The sequence below is a fragment of the Alligator mississippiensis genome, chromosome 3 (assembly GCF_030867095.1).
Source record: "Alligator mississippiensis isolate rAllMis1 chromosome 3, rAllMis1, whole genome shotgun sequence".
Taxonomy (NCBI): Eukaryota; Metazoa; Chordata; order Crocodylia; family Alligatoridae; genus Alligator; species Alligator mississippiensis.
In genome coordinates, this window is record NC_081826.1 from 55164124 (window position 1) to 55183779 (window position 19656).

Here is a 19656-nt window from a genome sequence, read left to right on the forward strand (position 1 = left end):
GAAAGGATGCCTAGTTAACGATAAGTATCATTGGTCAGACCCAGGGATGTGATACTGCTAGAGGTATGTTTAAGCATATCTGATGGGAGTATCTAAGGGTCCACATTTTTAGCCTAACCATAAAACACTGTAAAGTTATTCTGGGAACTTCCAGACTCCACACTTATATTTGCTTCTGTATTAGAAGGGGATAAAGGTGTGTTCATTAATCTACTTCTTTATTTTCTGTTGAAATCGATTCTCAGCAGTTGCCTTCTGCTGCCTGCACCTACAATTGTATATACCTAGTAGTGTGCATGTCATATTTGGTATGGAGTACATCATTACTGAAACAGATTTTTAAATTCGATATGACATGTCACATATGGGTGGTCTTCTCACACTATAATTAATATAACCCAATCAGTCAAACCTAATACCCTAATGATGCTTATATCATGTTATGGAAAAATAATATTGTACTCATGCAGTATGTACAGCTCAGTAACTGCAAGCTGGATAGGGTTGTCAATGGCATTTTACTTCTACACTTATATTTAACTGTTTTCTCACCCTATATTTACTTACCTTTTTGGTCTGTGGAGATTTAAAAAGAGAAGCTGTTTTTCTGCCAGATGGACTCTTGTATCTGAATCAGAAATGACAATCCCAGAAGGGTTCTGTTTTGATAGTTTTCTTGTGCTAAGTAGCTAAAACCTATTCTTGCCTACATGTGACAGTATGATAATAAAGCAGATATGTAACAAATGGGTATACTTGCTTCTTCCAAAGGATGTTACCTCAAATCAATAGATGCTGAGTTGAAGAATTGTTATAGGAGAGAAGGTGGACTGCAGAAATCACAACACTTTTACATTACCAAGCAAGGGGTGTGCTAATAGGATATATAATGAGGTATGGTGAAAATGAATGATAAAACACACTTCCAGGAAGGCAGGATACATATCACTTTAGTTTGCAACTAATAACTAAAGAAAAAAGCTACTCATGAATCTTCATTACTGACAGGTAAACATTTTTGCTAGCATGCAATGATGCAATTGTTGCACTTTTTTGTATGGCTTACACTCGTTCCTTTAGAGGAAACACTGGTAAGGAAGCAACAACATGCTGATAACAACAAAGATTTAGCATTTCATTTTATATTGAAAGCAATCTCTGAAAAATGCCTTTGTAAGGATTATTATATTAGAGAGCAAAAACATTCAGCTAGTGTGAAATTAATATTTTATCTGCTCGCCTTCAAGAACCAGCCCAGGGATCCATGTGTCTGTAATTTTAGACACTAAAGAAACTTCAGCTGATGCAGAATTAACTTACCTGCTAACACAATAATCATCAAAAGTGCCTAACTCTGATGACTGCACTACCCACCAACTGCATGTCACATAGGTTTAAAGTCCTGATACTGATTTGCAAAGCTCTCAGTGGGCGAGATCAGACATCTAAAAACGATCTCCTCCTTCTTCACTAGGATGATGTGACAATAGTGCAATATAAATTCATGATGACCCACCGTGACTTAGGCCCATTGATGCAACACACCTCCTTCTAACCTTCTTTACTAGACTCTCCTCTTTTTGCAGATAATACATGTGACATGATCAGCCCTTTCGTGGTCTGCTGCTTTTTTTTTGGTAACAGTAGTTTTTTATTTGTATATCTCAGCACGGATTTGATTTATGGATCAGAGAGAATCATTTGATATGAAGGATGTTTTACAAAGAAGTGTTGAGATAATATGCTTTACATGGTGGCATGATGGTGCTGCAAACATTGGCCTAGAACAGGACATGGAAGCTCTCTGGAAGATACACATAGGATGAATCTACATTAGGTTTTGGGTGTCTGAACTGTTACAGGCAATTACAAATAGCAAAAGGGACTGAATACATGTGATACAAAAAGAACGTAATTATTTAGAAAAAATGTGAAAAAATCTATGAACTGGAAATCAAGGGACACAAGTCTTTCCAGGGGTGCTAGGGAGCTGTAAGGAATCAATTTGTCACTGCCATTTGTCAGTGTGGGGATGCTGATACATGTTATGCTGGAGTCTGCTAGACTGCAGTAATTACCATGCTCCAGCTGTAATTACAGTGCATCAGAACAGCCTCGCTGGCCATGTATAGACACCCCTTGTTTCCTGTTTTTGAGAGAAAGATGGAAAACATCAAAATGAAGAAACCATAGATGTGAAAAGAAACAGGGTAGGCTAAGTGCTAAAGGGGAGAAAGCTTAGAACAGCACATTAAGGTAAGGAAAGGAGATCCATTATACAGAGCAACAAAGGTGAAGCTACTGCTTCAACTTCATTAAGGTTAGATCACTATGTTTAGTTTGAACCAGAACTTTAAACCTTGATTTTATAAAAGTGCCATTGAAATCATACAATTCAGGACAGAATATGAACTTCACATACTTTTCTTCCTTGCATGTTGCTGAAAAAATGTATTGCTAGACAGGCCATCTTTGCAGGTTTTCCCATGAGATTGTCTTGTTCTTAGTTTCTCTTTTTGTGAGAAATCTACTACACTTTGGGATGGTCTAGTGTGACAGGACATGCTCCATCCTCCCAGCACACTAGAAGCATAAGTAATAAAACTTCTAGAAAGAAGTAGTTAGAGTAAAAAAATCTAAAACACAGTTATTAATGCATATTCGCACATTCAGTGTTAGCACCAAATAACTTGAAATACAGATTGTGTGACAGCCGTGCCCGTAGACAAGGTCACTCTCAGGGTTTTGCATTGAAGTGCTAGCTTGATGAAGTTGGGTTACTTATTGAGTCTTTGTATCTGTTGGAGGTGAACTGAAAGGTCTGCAGAGCAGTGGAGAGTTTTACTAATAAGGGTGGAATACAAAGGTACTTTTAGTATCTTGCTTTTAAATGTCTTGAGTGAATAGTAAAGGGTGGATTTGGAGGAAGGGGCATGACAGTGTGGTTACATCCTTTTTTGGCTATGTGATGCATTTGCAGTGAGCTGGTTCTCTGCATGTGCCATGAGCTCTGAGATCACTATTGATCAGTGAGAGCTCTGGCTGGAGCTACTGCTTTCATTCAGCTCAGGATCCCAGGGGTGCAAGTGCAGCTGCTACCTCTTATCCTGCTGCTGAATTCAGCGAGGGGCTGGAAAATAGGAAGAAGCCTTTTCCAAGCTGCAATTCTGATCCTCTGTCAATAGGAGGCCAGGGAGAACACACAGTTTGTCAGGCTTGTCCCTGAAATGAACCACAATTAAACTAAATGAGCTGCAATTAACTTAGAAGCATGCAGGAATATCCCAGAAAAACAGTTAGCAAATTTTATCCAGCACACTTCACTGAAGGCAAGACAATAGGTGTAAATGTCTGTTGGATCCCAGGACAAGACGCTTTTCTCCTGGGAAAAATGCAACATCTGTTTATAGCCTATAGGTCAGACAGACAACAAAAGGTAAAAGGAGTCAGATTGTGCTAATGAACCACAAGCACACTGCTGGTTTGTTATTTATTAACACTAATAAATGAGCTCATAATACTGATCAGAAGTTTTACACATCTCACAAAAAAATTCCATGTGACAAGTACCATGATACATATTGTAGAAACAGCCAGGGCTGTAACAGTAAATAATGTTTCATTAACTGATTATTAATATATCAGAAAGCAATCACACGAGTCATTAATAAAAGTTTACAAACATTAAAAAGTGCATAACAATTTAAACCAACAAAAGAAGGTAATGTCACCTCTGTTAATTAAAAAAAAACCCCACTTTTTATTCTGTGATTGATGCTTACGCGATTGCCACAGTATTAGTCATTCTTCTCACATACCTCGTTCACAAGGAGGTAGGACTACCTCAGTTCAAACCACAAGTGTAATTTCTAGTCTTTATGGAGGAGACAGGCTGGCATAGCTACAGCAGAATGAGCTATTCCATAATCAACTTAACAGTATGGACACTCCGTTCTGGAATAAAAGTGAGTTTATTCTAGAATAGAGTGTCCAGATAGGGAAGTTATTCTAGAATAGCTAAAATCATACCAGAATGGTTATGTTGGTCATTTTCCCCACAAGTTAACAAAAGGTGTGTGTTTAACAGCAGGAACCACGGATTCACTAGCACCATGGGGGTTGTAGTTATTCTTCAAATCATTTTTTGTTGTTTTTGTGTTTTTTAACCACATAGGCTGATTTTTATTCTTGAAACTGTGATAACAAACTGATTGGACTGACTTAAGAGAAAGAGCCTGGAGAAAGATTAATAAATTGGAGACAAATTATGAGATAGGAAAGACTAAAATGTAAAGATTCAGTTCTAATTTCTGATATGCAGCTAACTACAGGCAAGTGGCAAAACTGTACCAGACACAAAACACACCGAACTATTTCACATTAATGAATCACTCTGAAGGCTCATCTAGTAATCAAATGGAGTGTTGATGAGTCGTTAGTTTTAGGCATGATCAGTTTAGCAGTTGACATTGAAATCTATCATGTGCGCACCACCACATTATGCAAAAACCAGCCCTTTCAAACAAGTGGTAGAAAAATTCACAGTAACAGAAATATTCTTCATAAGCATTTTGAAGGGGCAGTGTGGAGCATCCAAATTGTACAATACAAAAACATTGTAAATAACAGCTGTAAAACACAGATGCAGAGTTCTAAAAACAGCGCTTTCTTTACAGTTCTTTTAGTGGGTGAACACTTTGGCCAGAGAATTTAAAACTCTGAGGATCACGCAAACCTTCGCCACGGAACACAAGTGAATCCCCGATGTTTCAAAGGACTTTTGCTACAAGAATGATCTAGTTTGTTCTACTTTCTACAAGCTGTGCCATGAAGTGGTTGTTCTGAAGAGATCCATCCAACTATGTCCCGGGATCAACAACGGAGTTTCAGCCATTGTTAATGACAGAGGTAGAGAGAATTCTGTCTGCTGCCATAGCCTGCCCCCTCATTTTTAGCATTACAGTGAGCAGGCTCCAGCAGCGAAACACATCCATTTTCTTTTCCATCTGCTTGCTCATGGAAACAAATTTGTTTCTTGGAGTCTGGAAAAACATCCAGCAGCTGCTCCTGTCAGTCAAAGTCGGATGTCAGCTTTCTTGTTTGGCTGCTTCCCCCTGGGCCTCTCCAGTTTGTTCGTTTGGATTTCTTTGTGCATCTCCTTCACCTTCTGCAAGAACCAAACGAGAGGGATGATTGATCCTTTCCACAAAGGCATTTCTCTCTCAGAATAAGTTTTGTCCCTCTCTTCCCCTCCCCCTGCACATTGTCCCTAGTAGAAAAGTGTTAAAAAAAAAAATCAGAACTGATTTTTAAAAACATTCTGTTATATAGAAAACTATATAAAAACACATATTAAAAAAAAAGGCAAATGTGTCTGAACTGTTGTTATCTATCATTTCTGGCAACACTTAAGATTACTAGCAGTAAAAACAAAAACTATAAAGAGTCTTTCTGCAAACATCTAGATATTAGGCCTGTGCAAATAAGGAAGTGTTCGATTCGGATTCGGCTGATTTGGAGGACAGTGATTTGATTCGGTGATTGGAATCACTATCCCCATTTGATCTGGCTGAATAAGAATCAGACATTTGGCTGCAGGTTCTCCCGTAGCTCCTCCGGCTGTGCCTGCCTCTCCCCAGGTGGGGGAGCCACAGGATGGGAGTGCTGGGAGGCTAGGGCCAGGCAGGGGATGGGGCCAGACATGGCAGACTTGGGGGTTTCTTGCAGGAGAGCCTACAGCTTCCCAGCTGTGCCTGCCTCTCACCGGCCGATCCCAATCTCTGAATATCTCCGACTCTTTTCTGAATCAATTTGGAGGCTTTGGATTCAATTCGGACCATTTAATGGGTCTCCCAATTAGATTCAGATTTGGAGATTTAGCCGCCGAATCAGGCTGAATCTCCTTCAAATCGTATTGGCAAATGAAGCTTCACATAGCCCTACTAGATATCTTAAGTGCATTAATTTGACAATATAAGAAAACATTTGAATGTACTGAATGTGAATACAGTTCAGTCAAGGGAGAAGCTGTTACAGCAGAAGACAAAAATAGTAGTAATATAGTTCTTTCTCCATCAGTTCAGTTTTCTCATTGTAAGCTACAAGAATGCGTCTTTAAATGTGTCTTTAGTCATAAATGAAATTCCATCTGCTACCCTGAAGAAGGTTAAGAGGAGACTTGACAAAGCCTCAAAGTACCTATGCAGGAAGAAAGTATCTGATAGCATACTTCAAAAGCTCTTGTCCCCTAGATTCAGACTTAGATTCATAGATGTTAGGGTCGGAAGGGACCTCAATAGATCACCGAGTCTGACCCCCTGCATAAGCAGGAAAGAGTGCTGGGTCTAGATGACCCCAGCTAGATGCTCATCTAACCTCCTCTTGAAGACCCCCAGGGTAGGGGAGAGCACCACCTCCCTTGGGAGCCTGTTCCAGACCTTGGCCACTCGAACTTTGAAGAAGTTCTTCCTAATGTCCATTCTAAATCTGCTCTCTGCTAGCTTGTGGCCATTATTTCTTGTAACCCCCTGGGGGCGCCTTGGTGAATAAATACTCACCAATTCCCTTCTGTGCCCCTGTGATGAACTTAAAGGCAGCCACAAGGTCACCTCTCAACCTTCTCTTGCGGAGGCTGAAAAGGTCCAGTTTCTCTAGTCTCTCCTCGTAGGGCTTGGTCTGCAGGCCCTTGACCATACGAGTTGCCCTTCTCTGGACCCTTTCCAGGTTATCCGCATCCTCCTTGAAGTGCGGTGCCCAGAATTGCACGCAGTACTCCAACTGCGGTCTGACCAGCGCCCGATAGAGGGGAAGTATCACCTCCTTGGACCTATTCGTCATGCATCTGCTGATGCACGATAAAGTGCCATTGGCTTTTTTGATGGCTTCATCACACTGCTGGCTCATGTTCACCTTGGAGTCCACTAGGACTCCAAGATCCCTTTCCACCTCTGTGCCACCCAGCAGGTCATTCCCTAGGCTGTAGGTGTGCTGGACATTTTTCCTCCCTAGGTGCAGCACTTTGCATTTCTCCTTGTTGAACTGCATTCTGTTGTTTTCTGCCCACTTGTCCAACCTATCCAGGTCTGCCTGCAGCTGTTCCCTGCCCTCCAGCGTGTCCACATCTCCCCATAGCTTTGTGTCATCTGCAAACTTGGACAGAGTACATTTCACTCCCTCGTCCAAGTCACTGATGAAGACATTAAAGAGTATCGGTCCAAGGACCAAGCCCTGCGGGACCCCACTGCCCACACCCTTCCAGGTCGAGACCGACCCATCCACCACGACTCTCTGGGTGCGGCCCTCTAGCCAATTCGCCACCCACCGGACTGTGTAGTCATCCACGTCACAGCCTCTTAACTTGTTCACCAGTATGGGGTGGGATACCGTATCGAAGGCCTTCCTGAAGTCTAAGTATACGACATCCACCCCTCCTCCTGTGTCCAGGCGTTTTGTAACCTGGTCATAGAAAGAGACTAGATTGGTCAGGCACGATCTGCCCGCCACAAACCCGTGCTGGTTTCCCCTCAGCATAATTTGCCCTGCCGGGCTCTCACAAATGTGAGCCTTGATAATTTTTTCAAAGACTTTACCAAGGATGGAGGTGAGACTGACTGGCCTATAGTTGCCCGGGTCCTCCTTCTTCCCCTTTTTGAAAATGGGGACCACGTTAGCCCTTTTCCAGTCCTCTGGGACTTGGCCCGTGCGCCACGAGCATTCGAATATTCCCGTTCGAAACTACTGACTTAGTAAGAGTCAATAGTTCATAGTTTATGGTTATTTACAAAATGAAAATAAGGCAGTTTTTAAACTAGGAGGGTAATTAACTATTGAAGCTGTCTGCAAAGGGATGGGGTGAATTCTTCATGACTTGAACTTAGTGAAGATTGGAAGTCTGAAGATAATTTATGCTATAATTCACTCTAATGGAAGCCCTAGGTGAAAGTTTCTATGGAGGCTTATGAAGAGGGTCAGATGAGATGCTTATAGGGGTCATTCCGACCCAAAAATGTAGATCTGAAGAAGGGCATGTTGTGCATGAAAGTCTCTAACACCTCTCCCAACAGTTGATTCAATAAAAAGTACCATACTTGGTCAGACCAGTCTAGCTCAGTATCCTGTCTCTGACAGAGTTAAGTGGGAGATGTTTCAGAGCAGGGGTTCTCAACCCCCTCTGGCCCTGTGTCATCCAGCCTGCAGTGCTTCCCATGGACCTGAAAATTTGGCAGCAGGAGAGAGGTGGCAATGCTCCCCCACCACCAAATTTCCAGACCCATGGGGAGCCTGGGCCCTGTATGCTGGATTGAGAGCCTGATCCCAGTATGCGGGAGCAGTGCTAGGACTCAGGATGCAATCCTGGCATGGAGGGCTGGGAGGGGATGGCGCCAGGGCCCCAGGGCCAAATCCCAGCATGCAAGTGCAGGAGGGGATGCTGCCAGCCCCACATGCCAGGATTGGGCTCTGGGGCCTTGAGCTGGCCTGAGGACTGACTCTACCCCATTCACCTGGCTCGCAGGGTCAAAAAGGTCAAGCACCACCTTTTTAGATGTTTAATGTAATCCATCCCCTGCCATACCCCCTCCCTGGCATTAATCATCATTGATTTAAGAAATGTCAAAGGATATACCCCAGAATCTTCTATTTAATAGCTCTCAAGCAGCCTGTCTTCCATGAATTTTAGGGCTGTGTAAAGCTTTAGGTGCTGATTCATTTGGAGGAGATTTGGCCCAATTCGGCAGCCGAATCCAAATCAAATCAGGAGACCAATAAAAAGGTCCGAATCGATTCAAAACTCTCTGAATCAATTCAGAAAAGATTCGGAGAGATTTGGCAGTCCCCATTCACCGCTGCAGGCAGGTGGACCCGGACTCTGTGCCGGTAAGTAGGGGCCAGTGGGGGGCCGTCAGGGCATCTGGTGGCTCATGGCAGAGCCCCCCACTCAGCACAGGGCAGTGGGGGTGGGGGCAGCAGGGATTGCCCCCCCAGTTGGTAACAGCTGGTGAGTGTGGGGCTTTTTTTTTTTTTTGGCTCTTTTTTAAAAAAAAGCCAGGATGCTAGGGCTGGGTGGGGCAGCCACTGACTGATCTGGGAGAGTGAGAGGGGGATAGGGCCTGTTTGATTTGGAGATTTGGCCAACTCAACGGTGGCCGAATCTCCGAATAAGATTCAGCCAAATCGATTTGGGACAGTGATTTGAATCACTGAATCGAATCACTGTCCCCTGAATCTGAAGTGAATATTAGCTGCATTAGCATAGGTCTAATGAATTTGTCTAATCTGCTTTTTTTGAATCTGCTTATACTATTCAGAGATGATATAACCAGGTTCGCAATCTGCCAAATCAATCCTGCTATTCCTAAAAATCTAAACATTGGTTTGTAGCCCACTCTACTACTAGAATCTAGGTTTTCAGTAGGATTAAGTGTGTATGTATTGCCATCAAAATGTATATCCAAATTATTTTCCTTTTTCAAATTACATACTACGCATCTGTAACTATCATCACACATGGCTATACACATATGCAGTGTAAGCTATGGTCTCATAAAAAATAAGTTCTAAAAATTGTAACAATCATGACCTGACCAAGAACCAGCAAGGGCAGCTGAAACATGCACACTTTTCCAGGTAATAATGCTTATTCTATTCATAACAGACTGACTTGTAAAAGAAAAGAAAACAAAACAAGAAGAAAAATAAAAGAGGTGACAGCTACTTCAAGCAAAATTATCAGATCTTCTACAGTTCAATGCCCAAAACCCTAGTGGTCACCAACCAGTTGATCCTGACTGACTGGTCAATCAGGGAGCCCCTGAGAGTCAATCTTAGATCAACTGTCAGAGGCTCTGAGATTGGGAACAGTGGGATGCACATGGGGAGTGTCCAGGATGCAGTCTGGGAGTGGAAGGACACACATGGCTGGGCTGAATTGCGCCCCCTTCCTCTGGGGCCAGGCCAGGTGAGTGGGACAATCCCTCTCTGCACCCCCTGCCACTGGGTGAGTGGGGCCCCAGTTGGGCCAGGAATGGTCGGAGCCTGGGCAGCTTGTCCAGGCATGCAGCGGGCTCCCACTGCTGCACACACCCCAGTGGAGGCCTGGGAGGCACGTGCCCCCCTGATATGTGCTCGGGGTGAGGTGGCTGCTGCTGCACGCTGGGCTTTGCGCCCCGAGCCCCGACTGACCTGCTGGGTGGGGGGAGAAAGGGTGGGTAGGCACACAGTAGATCCTGGATTGGCCTTTTTCTTCAAAAAGTAAAAGTGACCTTCACCTTAAAGAGGTTGGAGACCACTGCCCTACAGGCTTCTTGATCAATCAACTGGTATACAGGCCTCCTATTTAATGGTCAAGCCTTGGCTAACTGTGCCCACTGAACTCTACCCTTTCTACAAAGTGTCCTGTGATTCTTATCTTTGCTACAGAAGCATACTAGTTCTTTAAGGATTCTTCTCAACTCATCTTTAAAAAGAAGCAGTCCTGTCTAATTTCCATTAAACTAGTTTACTTGGTTTAACTATTACTTTTGCTCTCCTTTAAGATCCTTTATCGGTTAATGCTTAAGATACAATGTATGGCCAACATTCAAAAATAGAGGTGCAGGCCTCCCAAAATAATTAGTTTGGCTAAAAAAATCCTTTAAAATAATTTTTTCCCTCCTGGTTTCTGTAGCATCAGAATGCACGTAGATAGTGTTCTCAAACTTTCTTTCCCACGACTAGGATGGCTACAAATCTTTAAAAAAAATAAAGCTAACAATCTCACATAATGTGCTTATTCTAGTAGATAGGGTTTTAAAACAGAGACAAAATATTTAAAGACTTAGAAAAACTGGAGGTAGATTAGACATCCCTGCTAATGATTTCTGTTCAAATTCCATCTTACTTTTCTATCTAATTACTCTTGGCCTTTCAGGGTCTATCAGCTCCCAGAGGCCACACCACTGACTTAATCCTCTCAAACATACCACATAAGCTTGAATGCCTATCTTTTCTTCTGTTCACTTTTACTGATCCATGCTTCAGCTATGACCACCTCTTTCTTAATCATATGCTCTACATGTCAGCACCATTACCTGTTCTTGATTTATTCTACAAATCTGGTCCATCTCAAGTTTTTCATGAAGAGCCATTCCTCTCAACTGTTCATGTATGATTCCACTCTATCCTCTCTGCAATACAGCTACAGATATCTGAACTATTCTTCTCTCAGCCAATTTATATTAGTCTCATTTCAAAGCCACCTCCTGTTCTTATACTTTTTCACCTTGCTATATTATTTCATTGCAATAGTCTGTACGGTAGTCTAGACAGAAAATAGTTTGTATCTATTGTAAAGGAAAACACTCAGCTCACTGAGCTACTAATTTCTCTATGGGAATATACATTTAAAGTCTTACATTTCTATAAAATGATTTATTTTATTTTCCCCCACTTTTTGGTAGCACACATACTGGAAAGGTTATTCCTGTTCCTTACAAACAGGTGTCTCCATCATAAAGTTTCCAAAATGACAGACAGAAAATCATTTGTACCATGCTGTGTAGTGCCAAGTATTGGATTGGCATGAAGAGAGTGAATTATTACCTTACCCTGGCAAAACTTTGAGGGAGCAGTGGTTCATGACAACTTGTTCTGACACTGAGTATCAAATTTAGGATCTGTTATTAGGGAAGATGTTCGCTTTAGCTGCTATCAATCTGACACTTCTAACAGGACTGAAATTTGCAAAATAAGCAAAAACTGAAACCAAAACAACACAAAAAGGCATTCTGCAACAGGAATGTCTGTATTTAACCATGCAGTTTAAGAGGATATGGAAGACATTTTTCATATAGCCGGTGACCTGATATGTTTTTTTATGAACTGCTCTTAGAATCATTTGAGCAGCAAGAGAGAGGTCTGAAACAAATGAAATATAATCCTGAATTGTGTTACAAATTTAGGTTCATAATTGTTTAACCATTCCTTGGATTTAAGATTAAGGATCCCTCTCATCACAACAGCTGCAGCATTCTAATAAATATAGGAACACAAACTATTGGTACTAAATCAAATTCCCTTTCATGAGCACAAGATCTAGATCCAGCTACTAATTTCTTTCTCTGCATTTGACGTTTACCTGCAAGTCAATATACAGTATGTTTCCAATCAAAATAATTTAAGTTTCATTCTAACTGAATTTTGTAATAGGTAAATATAAAGATAGAAGCAGGATATGTTGAATACTGATGCTATACCTTTTGACTGCATCTCAAGTATCATGTAGGAACTCAGGTCTTCATCTCTTAAAATATCGGTATACAAATTTTTTTACTGTATATGATGCGAGAGTCCTGTCCCATTAAAAAAAAACCCCAAACTTTTAACTTTCCTGAAAAGGGAAGTCCCAGGAGGCTCTATGTGGCTAGTTCACCACAGACAGACCTACTTAGTTTCCAGGTTGGTCTGTTGCATGAAGATAAACAAATCTAGTCACCCAAATCCAGAAATTCTCTGCCCTGATCTGTTCAGAGATGAGCTCTCAAACCCCTTTTTCCCTCTCCACTAGAAGTGTGTGTATGTGTGCACGAGTACGCGTGATAGTTGCTTGCCACTTGCCTGGTTTTTCATGCTCTACTTCTTACATTAAGGGTCATTAAACTTGCTGGGAGCTTGTTGTAATAAAACGCTGGAGCAACTAGTAAACATTAAGAACTAGATGTATGGCCATGACAATTCAAATCAAGAAAGAAGAGCATCAACATTTACTACAAGTCAATATGAAGTGACTATTCATATTAATAACAATCACATTACCATCACTTTGTCCAACTTTATGCAAGCCATGATTATTAAAGCCCACGCATGCCTGTGCTGCATTAAAGGGTTTTATTTTTGCAATGACTTTGTGAATCAACTTTTTTTTTCCTTCAGCCATGGAGAGCGCATCCGATTTTCCCCAAGGGACCTTTCTTACATGGATTTTTCTATTCCCCATTGCTATAAACAATATACTCGAGGAATCAGAAGGGCTGAAGTATGGAAATAGAAAACCCTTCAAATGTGGGTTTCTGTATCTGTATTAACTCGTTACATCTGTAATAGTAGATGAAGTGTTTGAATTTATGCATTTACTTCAGAGTTTGGGAGTTTTTTTGGGAGAGAGGACAGGAAGAATGTGCAAGCAAGCTCTGTTCTCTGTTTACTAAGTTACTAGCTTTTTAAATTTTCCTTTCTAAAACCAACAAGCAGAATAAAAGAAAAGCACTTACCTGTTTTGTTTATATCAAGCTCTGCTAACTTTAGAGCTAGTTCACTAGAGTTCCCTCCTGTGGAGGACACAAGGATATCATGTAGTGCATTTCTTCTACCTGTTCTTCCTGAAGCAATAAAATCTGCATATGTAGATTCCACATCAGTCATTGCTAACAAATATCCACATAGCAGTACCTACGGCAAGAAAGGAAGACAAATATTTAGAACACCAAAATGACAAAGACTTCTCTTCATGAAGATAAGGCATTTCAAGCTTGCTGTCTAGGGACAGAAGTTACACATAATTGTTTTAAGTGATCAGGAACTGGTTTAAACCTGTAACAGAACAGACGCTCAGTGCACATATGCCAGTTTCAAAATGGCTGAAACTGGTATAAAGATAAACCTGGTTGAATGTAGTATCAGACTTAACTGATTTACATCAAACGGGTTAATGAAACTTCTGACCCACACCCCTTCCTGGTTCAAGTTAAATCAATGTCCCCTAGCATCCTAGCATTTTGCAGCCATGGGCTGGGCTGTCTGCTCCAGAGAGCAGGGCTGGCTCTGCCCTTCTGCTCCCTAGCTGAAGCAGTGAGGGCTGGCTCACTGGCTCCCCAGGAAACCCCCTGTTGGGGTCTGGGGCCAGGGAGGGGGGTTAAATTTCCCTTCCCCCGAGTATGCCCTGCCCTACTTAGTGCTGGCTGTGACTGTGGACTACAAATCCCAGAGGCACTTGGAAGCAGGAAGAAGAAGTGATGAGCAACCCTGTAGAATCTTACTGCTGTGAGTGTGGTCTGCAAATCCCAGAGACCACAGGGGCAACAGGAAGAGGAAGCAAACACACAGCCCATGCTGGCTGTGAACCCGAGCCATGCTCTAGCACCCTCAGGCTTCTGGCTTGAGCCACTGCAGGCACGTAGCTGTATTTCCCAAATCAAATGTGACCATCTGTTCATTTGCTTATTGGTGCAAACTTTGCAGCTTAGACTAACCTGCAAAGACTGAATCAATTCAGCCTTGGGCTGTTTGTCTGTACTTAGGCTTTCTCTACAACCCCTTGACTACAGTCACATTGCTAGGTTTAAAAAGCAAAACAAACAAACAAAAAATGGCTTTGAAAAATTCCAGAAGAGTCCAGTCTGCTGCTACAGGAAAAGGGAGCACCAGGATCCAAATAAAAGGGAAGAAATGTACCATCAAAAAGCACATGGAGGGCCAGATTCTGCCCTTAATCACTAGTTCTACACACAAGCAGTCATCCAGGAAGAAGTGGGTTCCTGAAGGTCAAAATTCTCAGTGGGTCAGAGTTATGTTGATAGTTCCACACAAGTCAGCTACAGAAGCTGCACAGGCCTCTCAGAAGGATCACTTACAACAGCAGCAAAAAGAATTATTCCCTTCTTTTTTTGTTAATAATGCCTTACAGATAAAACACTTCCCCCAGGCAGGGTCAACCACTCCTGTCCAGTTTGTCCAAACTCTCCTTAGACTCCTCCAGTGATGCAGACTCCACGCTGTCCTGAGATACCCGAGCCCAGAGCTTAAACATGCTTAGAATTAGAACACTTTTCCTAATATCTAGATCTGCCTTGCAATTGAAGCCCAACTCTTGCCCATTTAGACTAAAACATAGAGAAGCTTGTGTCTCTATTACTGCTGAAAATAAGTGGGTTTTTTTCTTCCTCTGTGCAATGATATGGATTCTCTTCATTTACTTGTTCTACCCCAACAGCTGACTCATACATGAAACTCAGACTGAACCATGCTAAAAGAGAGTTTCAAAGGCTTTGAGAAAGATATGTTGAAGATGTGGAATACTATCAACTTTGTAACCAGAGGCATTTCACATGATTGCCTTCTCCCTACAAGACTTTGATGAACAGATGCTATGTGTAAACAGTGCAGAAAATGGCACTGGCAGAAGGGTGATATCACACATGCCGTTTTTAAACCAATCCATACCTACCAATCCACCCAGTAGTCATATTTAGCTATTGGCATTTCTGGAATAACTAAAGCAAAGTTTCCAAGTTTTATTTTAAAATCTTTACATATCACTGTTAACTGAATTCATCTGTGCACTATGAAATACACCCTTAAAGTCAACAACATTTTTATGCAATGGATTTGGAGTATTTAAGAGACATTCAACCCTTTTTCCTCTAACAAACTGTCTTCATTTACTCCTAAACAAGCCATTATCTTCACAAATCTTGTCAATTCCTGTCTGATCCCATTTCTTCATCTCCCTCACTGGCAGCACAGTCAGGGTCAGTCAGTCAAGTCAGCCTTGCACACTTACTGAAGCATAAGGATGAGTTGTTTGAGAGGCCAGGGAAAAGGGATTATGTATAGTACTTTATAAAGGCTAAATATAGCTGTATCAAATATCATTGCAAGAGTCACTTCTCTGAAGAGAAGTTTGGGGCTACAAAGCTTCTGAGAATGAAGTAGTGACATGCGCCAAATGCTGAATGGCTGACATGCTAATTTTATTCCTATAAACGAGAGCCATGAAACAAGAAACCAGCTTGGGAGAAAAACAGAACGGAAAGAGGTCAATGATGACTGAAAGCCTGTCGATGTACACAGAATTGTCTTGTGCCTTTCAGTTATTGAAAGCTTTCGTAGGCGCCACAATAATCCACAGCACAGAGTATTTATTGCTTCCTGCAGAATGTTCTCTCTTCATAACAGTGTGGAAGTGACACAGTTGAGTCATTTACTCTTCTGTATAGCCTCCAACTGCAAATATTTAATTAAACAAACAAACAAAAAAAATCAATTCAAGGCAAATAAAGTGGAAGTGGGAGAAGAGAAGAGGCAGCTAACATTATCCTCCTGGGCCACAATAGAAAGCAAAACAAAACTTCACAATTATCTGTCCTGTCTTCCAAAGAAGCAAACTTGACATGACTTCTTAGTCATCTTTTTGACAAATCTACTCTCTCATTTTAATGAAACATACTTGTATAATGTGTGTTTGGTCCCTTTGTTTAAGGCTGGCTTCTAGAACACTAAACATAAAGCCAAGGAGTAATTCAAAGTTGCAACTGCAAGGAGCTTGGATTTTGATGTCAACAAATCAATCTGAAATCTACCCAGTATAACTCCCTTCCAGGATGCTGCCTTAAATTAAATGCAGCAGTACTCTAAATAAGGAATTATCTTTCCATTCATGGAAAACTACACACCGAGTTGCTGATTGGAGTGGGTTTGCTAGCAACTTGATGAGGAGCAAGGGGGGCAGGGGAAAGAAATCTCCCAACATCACAGCTAATTATAGTCACTTGTCATGTTTCTTTTACTTTCCACATTAATGCTACACTGCTTCCCATCCTTCATAACAATAATGGCAGTTTCTAGGACCCCTTCCCTTTTCCTGTCCTCTTTTCTACCCTTTGTATTCTAACCATTGCTTCCTATTTAGCAGCTTAGCTTCCTGCAGTCGCTTATGAAGTAAGGCCTCTGCTTATGAAAGTTATGCTGTACCTTTCCAACAAATCTACTCTGCCTTCTGCCTAATTTCCAGAGTTAACAGGATTAATAAATAATGGGATCTCTATAAAGCTTTCTCCATAAAACAGGTTAGATTATCCTCCTCTGTCAGGAGAAGAGATTGGTGGAGACAAGATTTGTGGTGGTGCCACTACAAAGCAAGCCTCCAAATACCAGGCTTCTGATGCAAGGTGTTCACTGGCAGAATCCAGGAAACTCCACCAGTGTCTTTTAGCAGGCCCTCATCTACCACGATTATTGGAAGACAGTGAAGAATGGGTGGTCTGCTCCGGTCTGAATTCCTGTCCTGCTCTTCTGAATTAGTTGTCAAATGACACCTGTACATGCAGTCTTGCTTTTGTAACTGGCACATATCCCTACCCTCAATGTCCAAGTTATACCTGTCCTTAGATTAGCCTTGCCTGTTGTGTCCACATTAAAATAATAATGATAAAATGAATGAGAAACTCAGAGGGGCTGAGTTTCTTGATCCATTACTTTATAAGTTATTGAAGTTGTTGGCATTCAGTAACCCTGAAATATCAAGCCTTTTGCATTGCCCAGTCCAGATTAGGCCACAATCCAAGTCTGGCAGCTGTCATCCCAGCCTCCTGAGTCAACTCAAGAGGGTTTGTTTGTTTTTTTAAATAATTCCCCTTCTTGGAGGCCTGCTTTGTTAAGCTACTCTGTTTCCAAAATTTAAGTTTATTTGTGTTCCCAGAATTCATCCCCTCAACAGCAAGATATTATTCTTCCAGGTTTAGCGATCCCATGATCAAGATCTCCAAAGGGCTGCAGGCTGTAGAAGGTGGGCTGCTTAGGATTCAGGCAGACACACACGGAACGTTCTGAAGCATTTTTCTTGTTATTCTGGAGTATTTTACGCAGACCATGAATCCATGAAGCCCTCCTCAGATTATATTTACTTCTCAGATGCTCCAGAAAAACATGGAAAATATTTTGAAACTTTAATTTTGCAAAACTTGTTTGAAAATGCACATGTAAAATAAAATATGTCACAAGAGGAGGAAGCGCTCTCAGAATATTCTTTTAAGCCTATAAAAGAAAAATATACATGTAACGATGTAGTACTGAATACATGAAAAGGCTAGTATTGCCCAACATTTAAGGACAACTCAGCTGCAACATTTATTGAGAACTTCAAGCATTCTTGTACGCATTGTCTCCTAAATATCTAATACAATTTTGTTTTGTCTTAGTATTATCTTGAGACATTACTCCATACACATGGAACTTCCTTGAAATCACCACAGAAATCCCCTTCCAATGTGATGGCCTGATGCCCAGAAGTATGTATTTTATTTATCTAAACAACTCTCAAAAAAATCACTATTCCCTTACAAAAAGCCTCTTCTTCACTCTCTTACATGAATTTCACACTTAATTGCAATAACAGACTCCTCAGGGGAGGAGAGGGACAACTTCTGACTCTCTGGATCGACTCCTGCAGGTACCAGAATTGCATCTCTTAACACTGAGATGTTAAAACTAAGTATGGTTAAGCAATATAAAAATGACCAAATACAATTTCCTGCACGGTTGAATTAAAAATGAGGCGTGTCTACTTTTTACTCATGTAGGCCAAGTTATACACCTAGTCTGACCCATCACCATGCCAGCCTAGCCAGCCCCCTGCCCCACTGGATCCCTCATCACTCCACAGCCTGACCCCCGTTTTTGCTTAATAATTGTATAATATATAGTCCTACATGAGCAAACAATTGTATGGTCTTCTAACACAGAAGGTTGCCAACCTATTGCCCATAGCCTGAATCTGGTCCGAAGAGCCGTTTGATCTGGCCCACAGACATGGGCCTTTGGTGGCACTCAGTGGTGAGGGACTCTGGCTGTGGGCATCCTTCCCCTACCATCACAGGAAAAAGCACTTTTCCTCTGCTGCTGTGGGAAAGGCAGTGGAGGCAGCTGGGTCCTGGCATCTGCCTGCCTGCTTCTGACTAGCCTGCAGCCTTAAAAGGTCTGACTGGTGCTCTAATAAGCTGCCACCAGAGGTATTGCAGAGCAGCTACAGCCATGGTTATTTTTGTCCCCCTTTCCTCCCCTTTACCAACAAAAGTGGCACCCAGGGCTCCTGCCCTGGTCATTCTACCTCAGTTATGCTACTAGCTGTTGCTGTGATAATGTATCCAGCAGCAGAACAGGTTCTTTTGGTAAATTTGATATCTTTTATTAGAGCAACTGAATGGCTGGAAAAATTGTTCTCTGCAAGCTTTTGGTGCTTCTTCTCCTGGCAGCATGAAGTGAGCATGTATGGAAACTTGAATTTTGTGTACACCATGCTTTTATTTTCTGATTTTTCACCTGATCAACAAGGTCCTGCCCACTGATTTGTACTGAGGCTGGCTGGGCTGGCATTTGCTCTGACATTCTGGGACTAATCTGATAGTTTACCAGAAATCACCTTATTAGATAGCTGCAGAGAAGCAAGCATCACACAATACTGAATTTCCATAAACATACACATTTTAATTCTTCTTTAATTTAATAAGCATGAATATTATTACAGAAAGAGTGATCATGACAATCACTATGTTTGAATGAACTCTAGTTTCCAAGACCAACATTTCAAATACAAGCAGGGTGGATAAAAAAAATCAATGATTTAAAAAATAATAAATAATAATAAAATAGATTTTTTCATGAAATCAGATTTTTTTTAAATTTAAATTGTATTTTTTGGTTGTCTAAGATGCTTTAAAAAAAGTATATAACGATAGTTTTAATTTAACATACGTTAAAGCTCAAAGATATCATTATGGAGTTGGGATTATAACTTCTAATTGTATACATTTGAGACAATACATACATGTAATCATTTTAGAAGTTTTATGAATAGGTCACAACAGGCTGTGGACTATATTGGGGCCCAATCTTATGGGGTTCCCAGAG

At 41.4% G+C, this 19656-nt stretch overlaps 1 protein-coding gene across 2 annotated transcripts in view; it reads right to left on the bottom strand.

The window, feature by feature from the left end:
- Positions 1-3476: 3476 nt before the first annotated feature.
- The window catches only part of PKIA (cAMP-dependent protein kinase inhibitor alpha), an 83175-nt gene continuing 66995 nt past the window's right edge, over positions 3477-19656 (bottom strand). For both annotated transcript variants that reach the window (XM_014606811.3, XM_014606810.3), the window contains exons 2-3: positions 13245-13422; positions 3477-5167 (exon numbers count right to left, since the gene is read on the bottom strand). In XM_014606811.3, the coding sequence (XP_014462297.1) occupies positions 5088-5167; positions 13245-13395 (231 nt within the window). In that variant the 5' untranslated portion in view covers positions 13396-13422 and the 3' untranslated portion in view covers positions 3477-5087. The remainder of the gene's footprint in view (positions 5168-13244; positions 13423-19656) is intronic.